The sequence below is a fragment of the Rhinatrema bivittatum genome, chromosome 2 (genome assembly GCF_901001135.1).
Source record: "Rhinatrema bivittatum chromosome 2, aRhiBiv1.1, whole genome shotgun sequence".
In the NCBI taxonomy this organism is placed as follows: domain Eukaryota; kingdom Metazoa; phylum Chordata; class Amphibia; order Gymnophiona; family Rhinatrematidae; genus Rhinatrema; species Rhinatrema bivittatum.
In genome coordinates, this window is record NC_042616.1 from 411,931,414 (window position 1) to 411,953,192 (window position 21,779).

The 21,779-nt window shown below is 48.6% G+C and overlaps 1 protein-coding gene across 1 annotated transcript in view; it reads left to right on the forward strand.

The window, feature by feature from the left end:
• NOL12 (nucleolar protein 12) overlaps positions 1 to 21,779 on the forward strand; it is a 65,658-nt gene that overhangs the window by 38,090 nt on the left and 5,789 nt on the right. Inside the window, exons 4-5 of the mRNA XM_029590107.1 lie at positions 6,678 to 6,811; positions 7,854 to 7,951. Coding sequence (XP_029445967.1) covers positions 6,678 to 6,811; positions 7,854 to 7,951 — 232 coding nt within the window. The remainder of the gene's footprint in view (positions 1 to 6,677; positions 6,812 to 7,853; positions 7,952 to 21,779) is intronic.

The window sequence follows — 21,779 nt, forward strand, 5'->3', positions numbered from 1 at the left end:
CTTGAACAAGTTTCTAAAAAAAAAGAAAAGTTCAAGATGGTTCCCTGGGCACCCTGATTCCCTTCCTGCAAAAAAAGGGGATTGGCAATGCTCCCTCTATTTTTAAAGGACGCGTACACTCACATCAAGATCTTTCCAGATCACAGGAAGTATGTCAGATTTGAGGTGGGAAAACAGCACTTCCAGTACAGAGTGTTGCCGTTCAGGCTAGCGTCACCTCCACGTGTCTACAAAATGTCTGGCCATGGTGGAGGCACATCTCTATAGACTGGGAGTGCATGTTTTCCCCTATCTGAATTATTGGCTGGTCAAGAGCACTTCTCAGGCAGGGGCAGATCAGTCTTTGCGCTTGACCATCTGGGTGTTGGAGTCACTAGGGTTCATTATCAACTCCCAGCCCATCACCTCAATTGGATTTCATAGGAACCCTGCTAGATATGGCTCAGGCGAAAGCCATCCTGCCACGCTCCAGGTCGATCACTTTGGCATCCATAGCAGAGGTGATTCAACAGAGCCAGCAGTTGTCAGCTCAGCACATGTTGAGGCTGTTAGGCCACAAGGCTGCAACCGGCCATGTTAATCCCTTGGCATGTTTACACATGCACAAATCCCAGTGGACCTTGAGATAGCAGTGGCGCCAGGCCACCCAGGACCTCCAGGCTCGCATCCGCATCACTCAGTCTCTCCAGGACTCCTTGTCCTGGTAGTGGGTTCTCTTGAATTTGGAGCAGGGAATATCTTTCCAAACTCCCCCTACCCAAATTTTCCTCACCATGGATGTGTCCACCCTGATGTAGTGTGCTCATGTAGACAGGCTCCGCACCCAGGGCCTGTGGTCCGTACAGAAAGCACAATGTCAAATCAACTTCCTGGAGCTTCGGGCGATCAGGTACACTCTATGGGCTTTCAGATATCGGCTGTCCAACAAAATTGTCCTAATCTAAACAGACAACCAGGTAGCATTGTGGTATGTCAAGCACAGAGAGGTACAGGGTCTTACTTCCTGTGTCAGGAAGCAGTCCAATCTGGTCTTAGGCTCTGTCCCATGGGATGGTGCTCTGGGCCATGTATCTGGCCAGAACAGCGAACGTGATAGCAGACAGACTGAGTCGAGCCTTCAGGCTCCACGAGTGGTCCCTGAACCCCAGGGGATGGTGAATCGGATCTTCCGTCTCTGGGGAAGCCCAGATGTGGACTTGTTCACATCTCCCTGCAACAGGAAGGAGACTCAGTTCTGCTCCCTGTACTGGTCGGACGCCAAACCAACCTTGGACACCTTTGTCCGCCATTGGGGCAAGGATCTTCTGTACGCGTATATTCCAAATCCTCTAGTTTCGAAGATTCTCCTGAAGCTTCAAGAGGACTGAGGGACTATGATCCCCATAGCCCCTCATTGGTCAAGACAGGTCTGGTTTCCACTCCTTCAGGAATTGTCCATCTGGAAACCAATTAGTCTGGGGACGTCCCCAGATCTCATCATACAAGATCAGAGCAGGCTGCAGCCTGGATTCTGAGAGGCTGATTCTGCAGCCGCTTGATCTTTCCGAAGATGACTTGGGTCCTAGTGGCTTCTAGAAAGCCTTCCATAAGAAAGTCCTATGGACTGAAGTGGAAGAGGTTTTCCATGTGGTATGAGCAAAAGGCCCTAGATTCTTTCTCCTGCCCCACACAAAAACTGCTTGATTACCTTCTGCACCTTTCAGAGGCTGGCTTAAAAACCAGTTCCGTCAGAGTCCATCTTAGTGCAATTAGTGCATATCACCATAGTGTAGATGGTCCGCCCATCTCTGTACAGCCTATAGTTGTACGGTTCATGCGGGGCCTGTTTCAGTTGAAGCCCCACCCAAGGCCTCCTATGGTGTCTTGTGACCTCAGCGTGGTGCTGGCTCAGCTGATGAAAGCTTCTTTTGAGCTGCTGTACACCTGTGACCTAAAGTACCTGGCTAGAAGGTCATATTTTTGGTGGCGGTCATTTCAGCATGCAGAGACAGCGAACTCCAGGCCTTAGTTCCTTATCCACCTTATACCAAGTTTTATTTTGACAGGGTGGACTTACGTATGCACTCTTAAGTTCCTGCCTAATGTGTGACAGATTTTCATCTTAACTAGTCAATCGTCCTGCCAGCATTCTTTCCCAGGCCCCATTCGCACCAAGACAAACGAGCACTGCACGGTTTGGTTTGCAAGAGAGCCTTCTATCTGGAGCGGACAGAAGCCCATAGACAGCATGGATTCACCATTGGAAGATCCTGTCAGACAAATCTGATTGACTTTTTTGACTGGGTAACCAAGGAATTGGATCGAGGAAGAGCACTCGATGTCATCTACTTGGATTTCAGCAAAGCTTTTGACACTGTCCCGCACAGGAGACTGGTGAATAAAATGAGAAGCTTAGGAGTGAGTGCCGAGGTGGTGGCCTGGATTGCAAACTGGTTGACGGACAGAAGACAATGTGTGATGGTAAATGGAACTCTCTCTGAAGAGAGAGCGGTTTTAAGCGGTGTACCACAGGGATCGGTGTTGGGACCGGTCCTTTTCAATATCTTTGTGAGCGACATTGCGGAAGGGATAGAAGGTAAGGTATGTCTTTTTGCGGATGACACTAAGATCTGCAACAGAGTGGACACGCCGGAAGGAGTGGAGAGAATGAGACGGGATTTAAGGAAGATGGAAGAGTGGTCGAAGACATGGCAGCTGACATTCAATGCCAAGAAGTGCAAAGTCATGCATATGGGGAGTGGAAATCCGAATGAACTGTATTCGATGGGGGGAGAAAGGCTGATGTGCACGGAGCAGGAGAGAGACCTTGGGGTAATGGTGTCTAATGATCTGAAGTCGGCGAAACAATGTGACAAGGCGATAGCTAAAGCCAGAAGAATGCTGGGCTGCATAGAGAGAGGAATATCGAGTAAGAAAAGGGAAGTGATTATCCCCTTGTACAGGTCCTTGGTGAGACCTCACCTGGAGTATTGTGTTCAGTTCTGGAGACCGTATCTCCGAAGAGACAGAGACAAGATGGAGGCGGTCCAGAGAAGGGTGACCAAAAAGGTGGAAGGTCTTCATCAAATGACTTATGAGGAGAGATTGAAGAATCTAAATATGTACACCCTGGAGGAAAGGAGGAGCAGAGGTGATATGATACAGACTTTCAGATACTTGAAAGGTTTTAATGATCCAATGACAACGACAAACCTTTTCCATAGGAAAAAAATCAGCAGAACCAGGGGTCACGATTTGAAGCTCCAGGGAGGAAGATTCAGAACCAATGTCAGGAAGTATTTCTTCACGGAGAGGGTGGTGGATGCCTGGAATGCCCTTCCGAAGGAAGTGGTGAAGACCAGAACTGTGAAGGACTTCAAAGGGGCGTGGGATAAACACTGTGGATCCATAAAATCAAGAGGCCGTCAATAAAGAGTGGGTGGCTCGCCAGAATGACGGCTACTGCCTGGAGATAATACCCTTATTCAATAAACATACACATGGTTACTGTGACTCCAACATCACTCTAAGCTACAACAGCAAGAGGAAATGTGGAAAAAAGGATTCGCACTCACAAAGTGGGGAGTAGCTGGCTTGTTACGGCGGTTACTACCCCAAACCAAATAAGCCTGATACTTCACTTTCAATGCATATCCAGCATAGCTCTCTGCTTCAACGGTAGGGGAGAAGAAAAACTGATACTTCACGCATAGCTCTCTGCTTCAACGGCAGGGGAGAAGAAAAACTGATACTTCACGCATATCCAGCATAGCTCTCTGCTTCAACGGCAGGGGAGAAGAAAAACTGATACTTCACGCATATCCAGCATAGCTCTCTGCTTCAACGGCAGGGGAGAAGAAAAAAGGATTCGCACTCACAAAGCGGGGAGTAGCTGGCTTGTTACAGCGGTTACTACCCCAAACCAAATAAGCCTGATACTTCACTTTCAATGCATATCCTGCTTCAACCGCAGGGGAGAAGAAAAACTGATACTTCACGCATATCCAGCATAGCTCTCTGCTTCAACGGCAGGGGAGAAGAAAAACTGATACTACACGCATATCCAGCATAGCTCCCTGCTTCAACGGCAGGGGAGAAGAAAAACAACCAATAAGGGCTGAATAACACAGTCTGGGTAAAACAAATAAACATGGGTGTAGCTTGCTTATTGCGGCGGTTACTACCCCTACTACCCCTAACTAATCAAGCTTGATATTTCACTTGGTTGCAGCTCCATCACTGCTCTCTACATTCATGGTGGGGGGTGGAAGAGAAATAGAACCAAAGAGCTAAGAGAAACAGATAAGTATGAGAAAAAAATGTGAAGCTTGCTGGGCAGACTGGATGGGCCGTTTGGTCTTCTTCTGCCGTCATTTCTATGTTTCTATGTTTCTATGACAGTCCACCCAACTTTTTATTTCTTTTGACAGAAATAGATTGGGAGTTGCCATTGCCAAACAGGCATTATCCAGTTCACTAGAAGTTTGCATCTCCTTCTGTTATGCCCAGGTAGGACTGCATCTTGGGGGTCATGTCAAGGCTTACTCTGTCAGAGCCATGGCAACGGCGGTGGCCCACTTGCGAGCAGTTCCATAGAGGAGATCTATGTGTGGAGCTCTCTCCACACATTTGTATCACACTACTGTCTGGATAGGGTTGGCCAGTCTGTCCTGCGGAATCTTTTGAGATGTAGAACCTGACTCTCCCTGCCTAGGGCCCATTGTTTAGGTTCAAACTATCTCCCCCTCTGTTATCAACAGCACTGAGGTGGTTGTGCCCATTGGCACCTGGTTGGTGTCCATTGGTCCACTTTTGGACCAATGGACACCAACCAGGGTGTCCATTGGTCCAGGCTGCTAGGGATTCACACATGGGTGAATCCCTAGCAGCCTATAGCTAGGGATTCACCCATGTGTGAGGGCTACCATCCTGCTTGTCCTAGGAGAAAGCAGAGTTGCTTACCTGTAGCAGGTGTTCTCCTAGGACAGCATGATGTTAGTCCTTACGAAACCTACCCACCACCCTGCAGAGTTGGGTTTCTCCTAATTTTTTTTTTTAATCATAATGCTATGTTATGAGACTGAAGGGGGACCCTGTGTGGATGCGTGGTATAGGACATGATGGGCATGCTCAGTATGCCTAGTCAAAGTTCCAGAAACTTTTTTTTACATAAGTTTTCCGTGCCAGGCTCCATCTGATTATGTCACCCATGAGTGAGGACTAACATCCTGCTGTCCCCAGAGAACACCTGTTACAGGTAAGAAACTCTGTTTTAGCTTTTTTCCCCGAGCCCTTGCAAGGAGAGATTCGGCTGAAGATGCTGGGAGTGCCAGTAACTGCTTCCATGTGTGAGCCAAAGAAAAATCCTATTTTGGTTACTTTACATAAAGCATCTTGTTTCTTCTGTGTTATGGATGCTATTCGAGAGTTGATTGATCTTGAACGGAGCGCTCTGGAAGCTAATTTTAAAGGGGGACAAACCTTGGAAGGGCTGTACCCCCTGGATCTGGTAGTGAGGAAGCAGTTGCATTTTCTGAAGGTGGATGCACTGGTGTGTTTTGTCACCAAGTGGACGACCATTCCCTTGTTGGGCAGGTTCCCCCGTTGCCCTTGTTGGGCAGGTTGATTCGAAGGATGGAGGGTCACTGAGATGGTGCTTCTGGTGGCTTCTGATTACCCAGAAGACCATGGTATGCAGATCTGCAGAGACTCTTGTCCGGTTCTCCTCTATGGTTTCCACTCCAAAGATATCTGGGGCCTATTCTTCATGAGGATACGACTTAATTTTGTCTTACGTTATGGCCCTTGAAAGGGCTCAGTTGCTGAATTGGGATATTCCACTGCTGTGATTTCCACCTTGCATCGAGCTCTGAAGTTCCCAACCTCCTTGGCCTATATTCAGACTTGGCGAGTGTTTTGAAGCTTGGTGTGAGGAACGAGGGGTTCATCCTTATTCGGTTAAGATCCTGCTGATTTTGGACTTTTTGCAGGATGGGTTGATTCAAGGCTTGGCCCTTAATTCCTTGAAGGTACAGGTGGCGGCTGTTGCCTGTTTCCAGGGCCCGGTGAATGGTGTTGCTGAGTGGCGAAATAGTCTTCCTTAAACACTTTTTCCAGATATTACCACCTGGATGTGCAGGCCCGGGAGGACGCAGCCTTTCTGTGTGTGGAGTTGGTCAAATCACAGGAAGCCTTCCACCCTTTTCGGGAGTAGCTTGGCTACATCCCACTGGTGTGGGTTAACCTGTTTGAATGCTGAGAAATGAGAAATTACTACTTACCTGATAATTTCCTTTTCTCTAATGAAGACAGGTTAATCTACCTTCCTGCTCTTGGCTGCTAGTTGGAGATTATATTGTCCTCCTGAGTGGCTGCTTTCTGGAGATAACTGGTAAGTGTCATTTCAGTCTCTAGACTACTGATGTTACACTCTTTGTTTGAGCTCAGTATTTCCTGTACTTGAGTGGTTGTCTGTTAATGGTTATAACAAAGTATTTTTAGTTTGTCCACAATTGGCTTTTGTAGAGAATACTGGTGGGCTGATGTCAGAGCAGGGGTCTATATACTGTGACATCAGCTTTGCTTCGTCTCCATCTGCTGGTAGACGTGCATAACCCACTGATGTGGATTAGCCTGTCTTCAATAGAGAAAAAGAAATTCAGGTAAGCAGTAATTTCTCATTTCTATTCTCTTCACAGAAGAGGCAGATGATCTAGAGCGACTGGTGACATCCAAAACTGAATCTGTTCAGTATGACCATCCCAACCACACTGTCACAGTAACAACAATCAGCAACTTGGATCTGTCAGGTGTGGGCTTGCTGGATCTTGGGGTATGATCCTTCACATTTCTCTGCCAGTCTTCTAATGTGTGGGTTCTCAATCCAGTCCTTGGGACACATCCAGTCAATTTGGTTTTCAGGATATCCACAACAAATATGCATGAGAGAGCTTTGCATGCACTGCTTCTGATTTTATGCATATTCATTGTGGATATCTTGAAATCCAGACTGGCTGGGTGTCCCAAGGATTGACTTGAGTCACTGTCCAGTGACACAGTTGTTTCACCAGAAACAAATTCTGTACTGCTTTCCCCTAGATAGAGTAATTTTTTTTTTTCTTATCAATGTGGTGTAGGTTACTTGTTTCACTAGAGTTGGAACACCAGGCTCCCACAAATACTTTAAGAATGATGGAATTAATTAAAATAGTCACTGTTTTATTAATAAATCAAAAGATTGTAAAGTGTATTTATGGAGTACACAATTTCTGAAGGCGGTTTTTACATTGAATGCAAATTTCCAAAATGTGTTCATATTCATGAGACAAGGGGAGGCAGTGTTTTATGTATGTGAGCAATAGTGGAAATACATTTAGAAAACTTAGGAGTGGGCTTGCTGAGTCTTGAGATATTATTCTGCACATTCCTTGCCAGTCTTCTAATGTTTTCTCTTTGAAATGTCAAATTGGGCCAGGTTTTACCAAGGTGTGTTCGCCCACTCTGTGCCTATGACAGGAAATGTGTATATATATATTTTTAATTTTAGCCCACCTTTACAAAGGACACTAAAGGTGGCTTACGGCATTATGAGACTTCAGAAACAGTAAATCCATGTCCCAAAAAGCTTACCATCTAAATGGGTACCTGAGGAAATAGGAGATCAAGGGACTTGCCCAAAAACGCAAGGAATGTAAGTGTAGGGAAGTGGGATTTGAATCTTGGTACTCAGTCCATTTTTCTAGCGATTAGGCCAAGTCTCCCTTAGCTATGGTCTTTGTCTTTTTTTGAGAAATCTCTGGAGCCCTTCATAATTCCACTTGGGTCCTAAGGGTCATTGCTGCCATTGATATTGCTATTTCAATCTTTCCCTTTAGGAAGGAGAAGGCCAGGGTGAGAAGGAAGATGAAAAATCGACAGCCAAGGCCACAGCATTTCTACCTAAAAAAGCTGGAGACCCTCTCCTGTCAAAAAAGTATGCAAGGATTCAGTAACTACTCATACCCCTACCCCCACTCCAAAAAAAAAAATAGTGAATTTGAATGAGTAGAGTGGCACAATGTTACGAAAGGATCCAGTCTTAAATGACAGTAAATTTACAGTGGAATTTGGCTATCCTAGTGATGGTAATGCTTCAAAATCAAGGTCAAGTGTGAGAGTTTCTCCTTTCCCCATAGCTGGATAATGAATTTTAGACTGAGTGAGCTAGATTATCTTGATGAAGGCTATTACATCTGGGAGCATCAATTTTGTACTTTCATTAGAAGAGCACTGGTGTCAGGACGCTTTCCCCATTGTTGGTAGAAAGGGGAATTTTGTGATATTGACTGCTGTAACAAAATGGATGCTCCCTGTGGAAAGACTGCTTCAAACTCAGACTGCTTACCATATTCTCTGGTCTAAACTTTTTTTGTCTAGAAAAGGGGTTACTTGGCACCTGTCTAGTTTTTTTGTTTTGTGTGTGTGTGTGTGTGTGTGTGTGTGTGTCTGAGAGGAGAGAATGTCAAACCAACTAACCTTTTCTTCCCTCACCAGCTTTCTCTGCCAATTTCTTATTTTACATTTACAATTTATTTTTTATTTTTATTTTTTTTACAAAGGAACAAGGAATCTCACTTTAATACCAAATCAAGCACACATTCATTTAGAAACTATATCATTAAATTGAAGAGACCTCATACAATGGCCCAGGGACTGTACCATATGTCTTGGTGTCTTTTATGCCTTCAGAGATCATGCTAGATTTATAATCATTGGTCTGTAGAAGTCCCTCGTCTTACACTTACATATATTTTTAAGTCATTTTTTTGTTGTAAATAATATTTCAAAAAGAGGTCCTGCTAAGAACAATATGAACCATTACTTTTCTCAAGTCACAAGAGACTGCAGTATTGGCTTCTGGAGACACTTAAGCATCGGGATCAGTTAAGAGATTGAAGCAATGCACAAACTGTCTCTAATCTCCGGCCAATCCACCTCTTGTCTCTGGCCAACCTAAAAGCTGCAAGGTTTGGAAACACACATTTTCTTCTTCAGGGGTTGATGAATCCGCAGAGGAACTGTAGGTGCCTGCTGGCTATCAAACTTATGAAACAATCCTAATGACTGCTAAAGCCTTAGGAGATCTAAAGAGGACTGCTCAGATCCCATGGAGCCTCTGGAATAATACTTGGTGATATTTCCTGTTCATATCCAGATAAGTGGGTTTTGCAGTCCTACCAGCAGATGGAGGCAAAGAACAAAAACTGTAGCTGCATTCTTTTTTTTTTTTTTAAACATGCATTCCTTGCATTTATCATAGAGTATAATTGATTAGTATTAACACACAATGCTAATCACAACATCAACTTACAAAATCCACAATATTTGCAGCAGTACAGGCAGAGTAACTGAAAAACATCAAGTTTTAACACTTGCCAATATTTGTCAGCTCCTTGCTTGTGAATTTGGAAGAGCCATTTTTATTATTCATAGTAACATGATAGCAGAAAAAGACTGTGGGGCGGATTTTCAGAGCCCTGCTCGCCTAAATCCGCCCAAAACCGGGCGGATTTAGGCGAGCAGGGCCCTGCGCGCCGGTGAGCCTATTTTACATAGGCCTACCGGCACGCGCAGAGCCCCGGGACTCGCGTAAGTCCCGGGGTTCTCCGAGGGGGGCGTGTCGGGGGCGGGCCCGGTCGTCGCGGCGTTTTGGGGGCGTGTCGGCAGCGTTTTGGGGGCGGGTACGGGGGCGTGGCTACGGCCCGGGGCGGTCTGGGGGCGTGGCCGCGCCCTCCATACCCGCCCCCAGGTCGCGGCCTGGCGCGCAGGAGGCCCGCTCGCGCGCGGGGATTTACTTCTCCTTCCAGGAGGCGTAAATCCCCGGAGAAAGGTAAGGGAGGGTGTAGACAGGGCCGGGCGGGTGGGTTAGGTAGAGGAAGGGAGGGGAAGGTGAGGGGAGGGCGTTAGAGGATTCCCTCCAAGGCCGCTCCGATTTCGGAACGGGGGTAGGCTGCGCGGCTCGGCGCGCGCCGGCTATACAAAATCGATAGCCTTGCGCGCGCGCCGATCCAGGTTTTTAGCAGATATGCGTGGCTCCGCGCGTATCTACTAAAATCCAGCGTACTTTTGTTTGCGCCTGGAGCGCAAACAAAAGTAGGCCTATTCGCGGAGTCTGAAAATCCGCCCCTGTGGGTCCATCTAGTCTGTCCATCTGTCCAATTAATTTAGCTTTATAATTCTTACCACTTCCTGTGTGTCAAATTTTGCAGAGAAAGCATGGCTCTTCTAGGACAAGCAAGATGGTAGTCCTCACATGTTGGTGACATCATACGATGGAGCCCGGCACAGAAAAAATTTGTCAAAGTTTCTAGAAGCTTTGACCAGCACACTGAGCATGCCAAGCATGCTGCGATCCGCTTGTCAGTGTGAGGTCCCCGTTCAGTCTCTTCTTTTCCACGGTGCAGTTGCCTTGCGGTTCGTGGCGCTCTCAAATTTCTTGTTATTTTCTTGATAGTTTTCGAGTTTTTCCAAATTCCTCGTCTGGTCCCCCTTCGTGGTCTGTGCATCCTCAGTGTGGTAGGTTGTTCTTTTTACCTTTCTTCCAACTTTGCGGTAGATACCTGACTTTTCACCGCATGGTGACTGGGTGGTCATCGACCGCACGCCGTGTGCTTTTCATGGCGTTGATTGGTTTTCATCGGTGCCCCCAGTGCCCGCGAACCATGTCCATCACAGATCCGCATGAGGTTTCCATCCTCTGCCTGGGGGCCTCTCACGACATCCATGGGTGCCATCTGTGTGCCCAGATGACTCCCAAGGATGTCGGACATGCCTCGATAAGATGGAGAAACATTTCGGGACCCTGAAGTCTACTACTTCTGCGTCAGCTCCATCGACGCTTAGAGGTCATGGTGAGCCCCTTGATACGCTTCCCTTGGCTGATCCAAGGATCGTGGGGAAGGTGATAGATCATCAGTGATTTCCCCTTTCTCCCGGACATCTGGATCTTCTGCTTCCTCGGCACCGGGGAAAGAGCGGGCCGAGCACAGAGGGGAGAATCCTGCAAGCATCATCACCGGTGGCCATCAATGCACAGCTCTAATTCCGGAGACATCCGGGCTGCCGCCGAAGCGACACCAGCCATCGGAGGCCCTATCCTCTGATGCCCCCAGTAGTCCTAGGCTAGGCGTTCCACACCGGTGCCGGGCACCGTGCCACCTCTGAGACCTGAGGAAGAGCCGGTGACGCCTCATCCCCCTCCCTCAGTCCAGGCCACTCTGGACTTTCAGGAGGAGTTGGATCGCAGGGTACAGACCGCAGTGCTTAAGGCTCTCCAGAGCGTTGAGCTTCTGGTTCCACTAGCCCCCATACCAGTATCCGAGCCTCTGCCATTGATGCTAGCACCCCTGCTGAAGCATCTGAACGTTGTCCTGGGCACCCTTCCGACGCAGCCGGTGTCCGAGGGACACTCTGTTCCCCAGTGGCCACTGATGCCCTCCACCAGAGCGATCCCAATTATCAGGTCCTCCGATGAGGAAGATACGGTGGTACCATGTTTCTAAGACCACGGTTCCCCGAGCCCTTGCCAGGACCTTCTGGCCTCCTGCAGCCTCTGGTCCCCTCGATGCTAGGGGAATTGTCAATTCCCGCGGTGCCCTCGAGGCCATCGGAGCACAGGGCTGATGCCCCTCACGGACCATGCCCATGGCACACTGGTCCCAGTGAGGAGGAAGGGCCTTATGACCTTGGGGTGATGACTCCTTGAAGTCGTCCTCCATTTATTCGGACGACTCCCTTCTCAGAACCCTTCTCTCCGGAGGAATGGCGCTGGTCGCCACTCCCTAAGGACCTGTCCTTTGTAGAATGTGTCAGGGCCATGGCTGAGGCCATCCTCTTTCAACTGCTCATTGAGGAGGATGCGCGAGATGCTGGAGCTTCTCTAGTTCGTCGACGCTCCTAAGGAGATCGTGGTGGTTCCTATCCACAACATTTTCAAGGACCTCCTCTTCCACGTGAGGGAGTACCCCATTTCTATCTCCCCCATCAGTAGAAAGGCTAACGCCACCTCCTTGGTCCAGCAGGCCGTGGGGTTTCAGTAGTGGCACCTCCTCCACCAGTCAGTGGGCGTGGAGTCCACTCCTCCGGGGTGTGAGCACAGGGAGCTGGATGCCCTGGGCAGGAAAGTCTTCCAAGGCGCCATGCTGATGGCCCGCATCACCGCCTACCAGCTCTATATGACCCAATACAACCGCAATCTCTGGAAACAGATCCAGGACTTCACAGCGGGCCTACCTCAACAGGAGACACTCTTGGCCATTGTCCTGCTGAGTCGACACTCTTGGCCATTGTCCTGCTGGGTCTCGAGGCCAGGAAGCACGAAATGCATTCCATCTATGATGGTATTCAAGACGGTGGCCCGTATAGCTGCGGTTGGCATTGTGCCAGGAGAATGGCGTGGTTCAGAGCCTCTGACCTCCGGCCGGAGGTCCAAGCCAGGCTAGCCGATCTCCCCTGCATAGGTGAAAACCTCTTCGGGGATAAAATCCGGGATGCAGTAGCACAATTGAAGGACCATCATGACACCCTTCAACAGCTTTCTGCTAGCACTTCTGATTCCCTGTCCTCAGCCAGGAAGTCCTCTAGGCCAGGAACCAGGAAACCTTTCTACAGGCAGAGGAAGTATTACCCTCCAGCCTCCAGGGCTTGCACCAGCTCCAGTGGCCGTCCTTGCCAGCATTGAGCGCCTAGGCCCCAGCCGGCACCTCGGCCACAAGCTTTAGACTGGTGGCAAGGGAGCAAAGTTCAGTTGACCGTACCCCTGACGTCTGATCCCCCAGTCGGAGACAGGCTCTTGAGCTTCTCCCATTGCTGGAAAGAGATCACGTCGGACTGATGGATACTCACTATCATCCGTCAGGGGTACTGTCAAAACTTCAGTCGGCTCCATGAGACCTCTTCCCCCATGTCCATCAGCCCATCAGGTCATACTTCAGACAGAACCCGCTGCCCTCCTCGTGGTGGGTGCGGTGGAACCAGTCCCTCGCCTTCAGAGGGGTCGAGGGTTCTATTTGAGGTATTTCCTCATTCTGAAAAAGAATGGTGGCTTGCGCCCCATTCTTGACCTCTGGGCATTGAACAAGTTTCTCGTAAGAGATAAGTTCAAGATGGTCTCGGGGGCATGCTGCTCCCACTCCTCAGAGGAGGAGAATGGCTTTGCTCCCTCGATCTCGAGGCTTATGCGCACATTGCTATCTTCCCCAGCCACCGAAAGTACCTCCGCTTCATGATGGGGAAAGCACATTACCAGTACAAAGTGCTGCCCTTTGGGCTGGCATCAGCTCCGGTGTTTTTACCAAATGCCTAGCAATGGTGGCCATCTACTTCAGGCGTCGCTCGGTGCACGTGTTCCCCTATCTGGACGACTGATTGCTCAAGAGTGACTCCCGCTCAGGAGCCTTGCATGCTCTGGCCCTGACAGTGCAGACGCTGCAGGCTTTGGTGTTTCTCAAGTTCCCTAAATCTCATCTCTGCCAGTCTCCTCAGCTGAACTTCATAGGCACCAAACTGGACAAGGCACAGGCGAAAGCTTTTTTGCCTAGGGACAGAGGGATCGTCCTTGCGTTGCTGGCTATCCTTATCCAGAATAGCCGGATGGTACCAGCCTGCCTTCTGTTCCGCCTGCTGGGCCACATGGCGGCCTCTGGGCATGTGACCCCTCTGGCTTGCCTCTGCATGAGGGGGGCCCAATGGACCTTGCGGTCCCAGTGGCGACAGGCTTCCCAAGATCTTGAGGCTTCTGTCGCAATCACAGACCCTTTGCGAGTGTCTCTATCCTGGTGGGAAGATCTTTCCAACCTGGAAAAAAGTCTTTCCTTCCAAACCTCTCCGCCTCAGGCGATTCTCATCACCGATTCTTCCCCTCAGAGCTGAGGAGCCCATGTGAACGGTATCCACACGCACGGTCTCTGGACTGCCTATGACGGCCGCTGTCAGATACTCTTCCTGGAGCTTCGGGCAATCCTGTACGTCTTGTGGGCATTCAGGGACCAGTTGTCATCCAAGGCAGTCCTGATTCTAACGGATAACCAAGTTGCGATGTGGTATATCAACAAGCAGGGAGGCACAGGCTTATTCCTGCTGTACCTAGAGGCAGTGCAAGTGTGGACTTGGGCCCTCTCGCAGGGGATGTGTCTGCGTGCCACGTACCTGCTGGGTCGTCTGAATGACCTGGCGGATCTCTTAAGCCATTCCTTTCAGCCTCATAAGTGGACCCTCCACCCAAGGGTGGCGGCCAAGCGGTTTCACCGCTGGGGCACGCCGGATGTGGATCTCTTCGCCTCCAACACAACTACAAGGTGAGCAAGTTCTGCTCCCTGTTATCGGGGGACGGATATCTGGCCTGCGATGCCTTCTCCCTCCACTGGGGGAGAGGCCTGCTACATGCGTACTCCCCTCTGCTGTTTCTGCTGAAGACGTTGCTGAAGCTTCAACAGGACAGTGGGACCATGTTCCTGGTGGCGCCCTTCTGCAGGACTTATCGGTGTGGGCCCCCATCCAGCTGGCAGCAGCGCCCGATCTCATCTCTCAGAATTAAGGCACCCTGCGCCATCTGAACCTCCAGGCATTGGCTCTGATAGCTTGTATGTTGAGCACATAGTCCTTCAGCCTCTGGTGCTCTCGGACTGCATCTCCCAGGTACTGGTGGTGTCCCGAAAACCCTCCACCAGAAAGTCCTACAGCTTAAAGTGGAAAAGATATTTTCCATCTAGTGTGCGGGACATGGCTTGGATCCCTTCTCCTGCCCCTTCCCTCAGCTGTTGGACTACCTGTGGTAACTCTCCAAGTCTGGGCTTCAGACCAGCTCGATCAGGGTCCACCTGAGTGCTGTCAGTGGTACCATTGGGGTGTCACTGGCACGTCCGTTTCCGCGCAACCTCTGGTAGGCCTCCTCGAGCTGAAGCCCCCTCTTCGGCCTCCTGTCACAACCTGGGACATCAACGTTGTTGTGGCACGACTCATGCAACCTCCTTTTAAGCCGCTGCAGTCTTGCGACCTGAAATTCCTCACCTGGAAAGTTTTTTTTGTTCCTAGTGGCTATTACTTTAGCTCGTAAGGTCAGTGAGCATCAAGCTCTGGTGACCTACCCATCATACACAGTTCTTCCATGATCATGTGTTGTGTACGCATCTGCCCAAGATGATATCAGATTTCCACCGTAATCAGTCCATCGTGTTACCCACCTTCTTCCCCAGGCCTCATTCCCACTCGGGGGAGCAAGCCCTTCATACCTTGGACTGCAAAAGGGCCTTGGCTTTCATTTTGGATCGAACAGCAAGCCACAGACAGTCCACCAAACGCTTCGTATCTTTTGATTCCAACAGACTGGGAAAGTCTGTGAGTAAGCAGACTCTGTCGAACTGGTTGGCGGATTGCATTGCCTCTTGCTATCAGAAGGCAGGCCTCCCGCTTGCCGGCAGAATAAAGCCTCACTCTGTGCAAGCCATGGCGGAGTCAGTAGCTCATTTGCGCACAGTCCCTGTCGCCGAGATTTGCCGGGCCGCAACCTGGAGTTCTCTTCACCCGTTTGTGGCTCATTACTGTTTTTACAAGGACGGGCGTCAGAGCAGTGCCTTTGGTCAATCAGTCTTCTGCAACCTGTTCCAGTCCTGAACCCAACTTTTTCTTTCCGTGCTTTGTGGGAACCAGACAGTCCCTTTTCAGCTCACGGCGCCGCAGTTGTTGTGCCCGTTGGTCGGTTGCAGTGGTCCCTATGGTGGCCGGGGACAGTCTGGGGCTTGGTACTCGCCCACATGTGAGGACTACCATCCTACTTGCCTTAGGAGAAAGTGCAATTGCTTACCTATAATAGGTAGGAGGACTAGGGGGCATTCCATGAAGTTAGCAAGTAGCACATTTAAGACTAATAGGAGAAAATTCTTTTTCACTCAACGCACAATAAAGCTCTGGAATTTGTTGCCAGAGGATGTGGTTAGTGCAGTTAGAGTAGCTGGGTTCAAAAAAGGTTTGGGTATGTTCTTGGAGGAGAAGTCAATTACCTGCTATTAATCAAGTTTACTTAGGGAATAGCCACTGCTATTAATTGCATCAGTAGCAATGGATCTTCTTTCTTTCTTTCTTTCTTTCTTAAACTTTTCTATACCGTCGTTTAGTAATACACCATCACAACGGTTTACAATTAGGCACATATATAAGTTTGGTTTGTACATTTATCTAGGGGGTGCCAATCAATTTTTCAGTTACATGTTTCAATAATCTATATGGACAGTGGATTGGAATTACCATTTTTATGATTCATTGGATAATCATATATGTTTTATACTGTCGCTCTTAAATTAATACGTAATTATGATAAAAATAGTAAAGAAAGCAGTTATGCTTTTAGGTGGTTTTCATCTGTGAGTAGGTGTTCTTACTCATTGACCTCATTGTGAAAGGCTTTTTTGAATAGCCAAGTTTTCAAACCTTTTTTGAAAAGTTTTAAATCTTTCATCAATCTTATTTCGAGTGGCATTGTATTCCATAATATTGGACCCGCTAAGGATAGTGCTCTCTCTCTAACTTGGGTCAGTTTTGCTGTTTTGACCAAGGGAATGGTTAGTAGAGCTTTATTGGCTGATCTGAGATTTCTCTGGGGGACATGCAATCGCAGTGCGGTGTTTAGCCAGTCATCTTTTTCGTCATTGATTAGTTTATGAATTGTGCATAGCATTTTATATTGCACTCTTTGTTCTATTGGCAGCCAGTGTAATTCGGCAAGTGTTTGAGTGATATGATCCCTTCTAGTTTTACCAGTAAGTATTCTGGCAGCCGAGTTATGTAGTATTTGTAGTGGTTTGAGTGTTGTATAAGGTAATCCTAGGAAAAGTGAGTTACAATAGTCTGTGCTAGCGAAAATTAGTGCTTGTAGAACTTTTCGAAAGTGTGCTTGAGTTAATAAGGGTTTTAGTCTCCTAACGACCATTAATTTGGCGTAGCCTTCTCTAACTTTTAGTGATATGTGTTGCTTAAGGCTGAGTTCCATATCAATTATTACTCCTAGGTTACGAGCTTTCTCATTTAATTCCACTGTCTTGTCATTTTTAAGTTTGGGATTCTGAATTCTTTAAATGTATTTTGTTCAAGGTGTATAAATTCTGTTTTTTCAATATTAATTACTAGTTCCATTTGATTTAGTAGTTGTCTTATTGTATCTAGATACAACATTGCCAAGTTTAATGTCTTTTCAGTTGTTTCTTCTACAAGTAGAATTAGCTGAATGTCATCAGCGTATATGTAATGTATGATACCTAATCCCGCCAGTAGGTGGCAAAGGGGCAGCATGTAAATGTTAAATAGTCGTCGAAAGTGCTGAATCCTGGGGGACCCCTGTCTTTAGTTCTATTTTATCTGATATTGTGTTTTTTATCTGTACCTGAAAGGATCTGTTATTAAGGTAGGATTTGAACCATTCAATTGTTTTGTTTTGTAATCCTGTTTCTTCTAACCTTTTTAGTAGTATGTCATGGTTAACTGTGTCAAATGCTGCTGAGAGATCTAATAACATCATGATGTAGTGTTTTCCGCTGTCAAATCCACGTAGTACATTATCTGTTAGAGATTAGTAGTGTTTCGGTACTATAGTGTTTTCTATAACATTCTTAGTGTTTGGGTAATTGCCAGGTTATTGTGGCCTGGTTTGGCTTCTGTTGGAAACAGGATGCTGGGCTTGATGGACCCTTTGTCTGACCCAGCATGGCAATTTCTTATGTTCTCCTAGGATAGCAGGGTGTTACTCCTCAGGAATCTCGTCTGCCTCCCCACAGGGTTGGGTTCTCATTTTGGTTTGTTTTATTTTTTTCGCATGTATTTTTTCATCTATATTACGAGACTTAAGGGGGACCTCGCGTGGACGCATGGATGCTCAGTGTGCTAGTCAAAGCTTCTAGAAACTTTGACAAAAGTTTTCCTTGCTGGACTCCATCAGAGATGGAGCCCAGCTCTCCTAGGAGAACACCTGTTACAGGTATGCAACTGCGCTATCTCTGGAAATGGTATAAACACTATAACATTGTAGTACCAGTGAAATACTGGAATCACAACCCTGCCTAATTGCAGAGAATAAAGTTGAGTTCACATGGAACATTCTCAAACAAATCAGTAAAAAAATCTTGATGATATAAAAGCATAGTGGTAAAGGAGAAAACCACAATAGTATTGTTAGACGTGTCTATACAAGACTATTCTGTATTATGTATGGAGAGAGGGAAGATCATAAAATACCAAGAGATACAATCTGAGACCAGGAAAATGTGATAAAGATATACAAATTATCCCAATTGTTTAGGCACCACTTGCTAGATTTAAAAACTTCCAAGCACACTTTGATAAGTTGCCTGTATATATTGCAGCAAAAAGCTATTTCGCACAATGTATGAATTAACACCACTATCAGAAAATTTAAGAGACTGAGATCATACCCACCTCACCCTGGTTTAAGAGTGAGGTTCAATCTTGTCATTGTATGAGCAAGATAAACCCAATATAAATCCTGTACCTTCAGTTTTATATATATATATATATATATATATATATATAGATATATAGAGAGAGAGAGAGAGAGAGAGAGAGACTAGTTTACTTACCCCATATAAAATAATTCACATTTTGATGTCCTCAGTAAAAGCAGCATAAATTCCTCCAATACCAAGCACTGTGAAACGAGAAAATCCTGCAAAAAACACTCAGCACACATGTAGAATATTGGCCACACCATAGCAAAATTAATTCCCAGGACTCCAACAGCAACAAATTTATCTATGAAAAAGCAGAATTGCAAATATTGCAGTGGACCCTAAAACACTAATGCATGTCCTGTGGAGAAACACCAACAAGACTGCTACAGATCCCTACATGGATGAACTCAGTGGCCACAACATAACACATTCTACTCTACCCCAAGACCACAAGAACAATTAGGGGACCTTGGTGGTCCCAACATAACACATTCTACTCTACCCCTTTCGTTACTTTTCTATCCTGGCTTCCCTCCCCACCCCCTCTGCCATTTTCCTCTTGCCCATAGTGCAACTTTCCCCTCTTTCTCATCTCCTGCCCCCATCCTCCTCTCTATCTTTCCCCTCTGCCTCCACCAGAGGACCAAGGATGGAGAAGAAATACAGCTGGAGTAAGAACAGGAAAAGGAGAGGAGAAGGGGAGAGGTCCAAGGATGGGCAGAGGAAATAGAGTTGAAAAGAGGTAGAGAGAATCCAAGAGTAACTCCCCCCCCCCCCCCACGCTGTTCCTGCATGCTCTCTCACACACAGCAAGCCCCTTCTCTGTCCTTACTAACTTGCCCTCAATCAGCCATTCCCTGTACGTACTGAATCAGTCCAGACTCCTGGGTTTTGCCTCCGCACCAGCAGATGGAGACAGAGCCAAACTTGTCAGGCTCCGCATATATACCAGGGTGCCACCCACAGCCTGTCAGTATATCTCTGTCTCCAGCAGATGCAGGGTGCTTAACCCACAGTCTCTACTGAACTAGATTGGTTGTTAGTATTAGGAGAGAAGGGATTTGGTTAGCTAGGTTTGTTCATTCCTTCTATCCTGTTAGTAAAGTTTAAAAAAAAAAAAAAAAAGTTGAAGATATTTTTTCTTAGAACAGGTGTCACTTGGCCGGGTCTGAGCCTCCCAGGGGGGTTGCCAGGTCTCGAGGGGGCCATCCCCCCTGGTTGTCAGGCAGCTGTGGCTTAGGGTCAAGGATCTTGCATGTGAGAACCGGCCCAGCAGAGGTGATACCAGGGAGCCCGGCTCACTCACCCCAACCAGGCCGCTTCAGCACTCGCCGGGAGACAGCATCGCTTCCAAAAAAAAAAAAAAGTAAACGGGTTAGTGTTTCGTTTGGTTCTCGCGGCGGTAGTCTGGCATTTTCCTTCTCCTCGTGGCTGTTCTTTGTTTTCCGAGGGACATTTTTTTTTTCTTTTTTCAAGGTTTTTAGCGCGGCAGCGCAGTCCGACCCGCGATGCCACATGGCGCGGCCTGTGTGGCCTGCGGGTCGGCGCGCGCACGCGGCTGTCCAGGGATGGGCTTTGTTCCGCCTGTATCCCTGGCGATGAGGGACCCTCGGGAGCCACGCGGGTGGTGGTAGTAAAGCGGGGTGCCATGGCCGTCGCGTTTGGGACTCCCTCCGCGCCTCTCCCTAGGTCACTGCAGGCAGGAGCGGCAAAAGCCGCCATTTTGGCACCGGTCCCGATCGTGGCGCCGTCAGAGAGGGCAGAAATTAGCCGCCCTCCCTGTCCCCTCAACTGCCCCTCCCACGGCTGGCCTCACCCGGGGAACCCCTGGGGAACAGAGCAGGCGACGTCACAGGGTCCAATTCGGACGTCTCCTGCTCCTCTTTTTCTTCAGAATTTATTCTGGCCATGTACAGGGCCTTTAAGGCCCGTAAGACCCGCAAACGACCCTTAGCGTCGGCGGGTGGACCCGAGGGGCCACACCCAGCAAATAAGGTACGCCCACAGCGGGGGACCCCGACCGAATTGCCACCGGCGAAGAGGTCCCTGAGGGCCCTTCCCCCACAAGAGGATCCGGATACATCGGACCAGGAGGACTTGGAGGGTCCATCCCCACCCCCGAGGGGGGGCAGAGGGAGACAGGAACCCCTCGCCAGGATCAAAGCGGCAGAGTCAGGCTTCCGAGGGCGACGATCCCAGAGTTATCAGACTATTCCGTAGGGACGAACTGGGACCCCTCATTCCCGCCATCCTGGAGGAGTTAGGGATCGCCACTCCCCCAGAAGAGACTCTGCTCCATGGATCTGGTGGTGTTGGGTCTGAGCGGCCCCCCCTACGACCTTCCCCTTCCATTTTTCAGCTACGGATTTGCTGTTTCGGGAATGGGACACCCCGGACTTGGGGTTAAGTCTCGAAGGCGATGGACAAGCTTTACCCATTACCGGAGGACGCCCTGGAAGTCCTGCGGGTTCCTAAGGTGGACGCAGCTGTGTCAGCGGTCACGAAGCGCACAGAGCCATGGTGCCCGGTCACGGGCACCACGGCTCTGAAGGATCTCCAGGATCGGAAGTTGGAGATCCAGTTGAAGAAGATCTTTGAGGTCTCGGCCCTAGGGTCCCAGGCAGCAATTTGTAGTAATTTCACGCTCAGAGCGGGACTACACTGGGTCCAACAACTCCTGGCCAATGAGGGCCTGTCGGAAGAGGAAGCTCGACAGGCCGGATGCCTGGAGGCGGTAGTGGCCTACAGTGCGGACGCCCTGTATGATCTTTTGCGAACTTCTGCGTGCTCCATGGTCTCGGCCGTCTCCGCGAGGCGGCTTCTGTGGTTGCGGAACTGGTCTGCGGACGGGGCGTCCAAGTCCAAGCTGGGCTCCTTACCATTTAAGGGTAAGCTGCTGTTCGGGAAGGAGTTGGATGACATAATTCAGCTACTGGGGGAGAATAAAGGGTATCGTCTTCCGGAGGACAGAACACGTCCCCGGTCATCCTTCTCCTCTAGGTCTCATTTCAGGGGAAATCGTAGGGCTCGTCCCTCGTGCCCAGGTACTCCTTCCTCTTCCTCCTCCTTTCGCTCGGGGGTGGTGGGGGGGGACGTCAGCAGACTCAGTCCTTTCAGGGCAGGCGTTTTGGCAGGCCTGGTTCCTCTCAGTCCCCTGCCGGTGTTAAGTCCACACAATGATGTCAGGCTGGACCATTCCTTGTTACCCAGGGTAGGGAGCAGATTGTCTCTCATCTACGAGGAATGGACCAGGATCACGTCGGATCAATGGATACTTTCGGTAATAAAACACGGCTACGCCCCATCCAC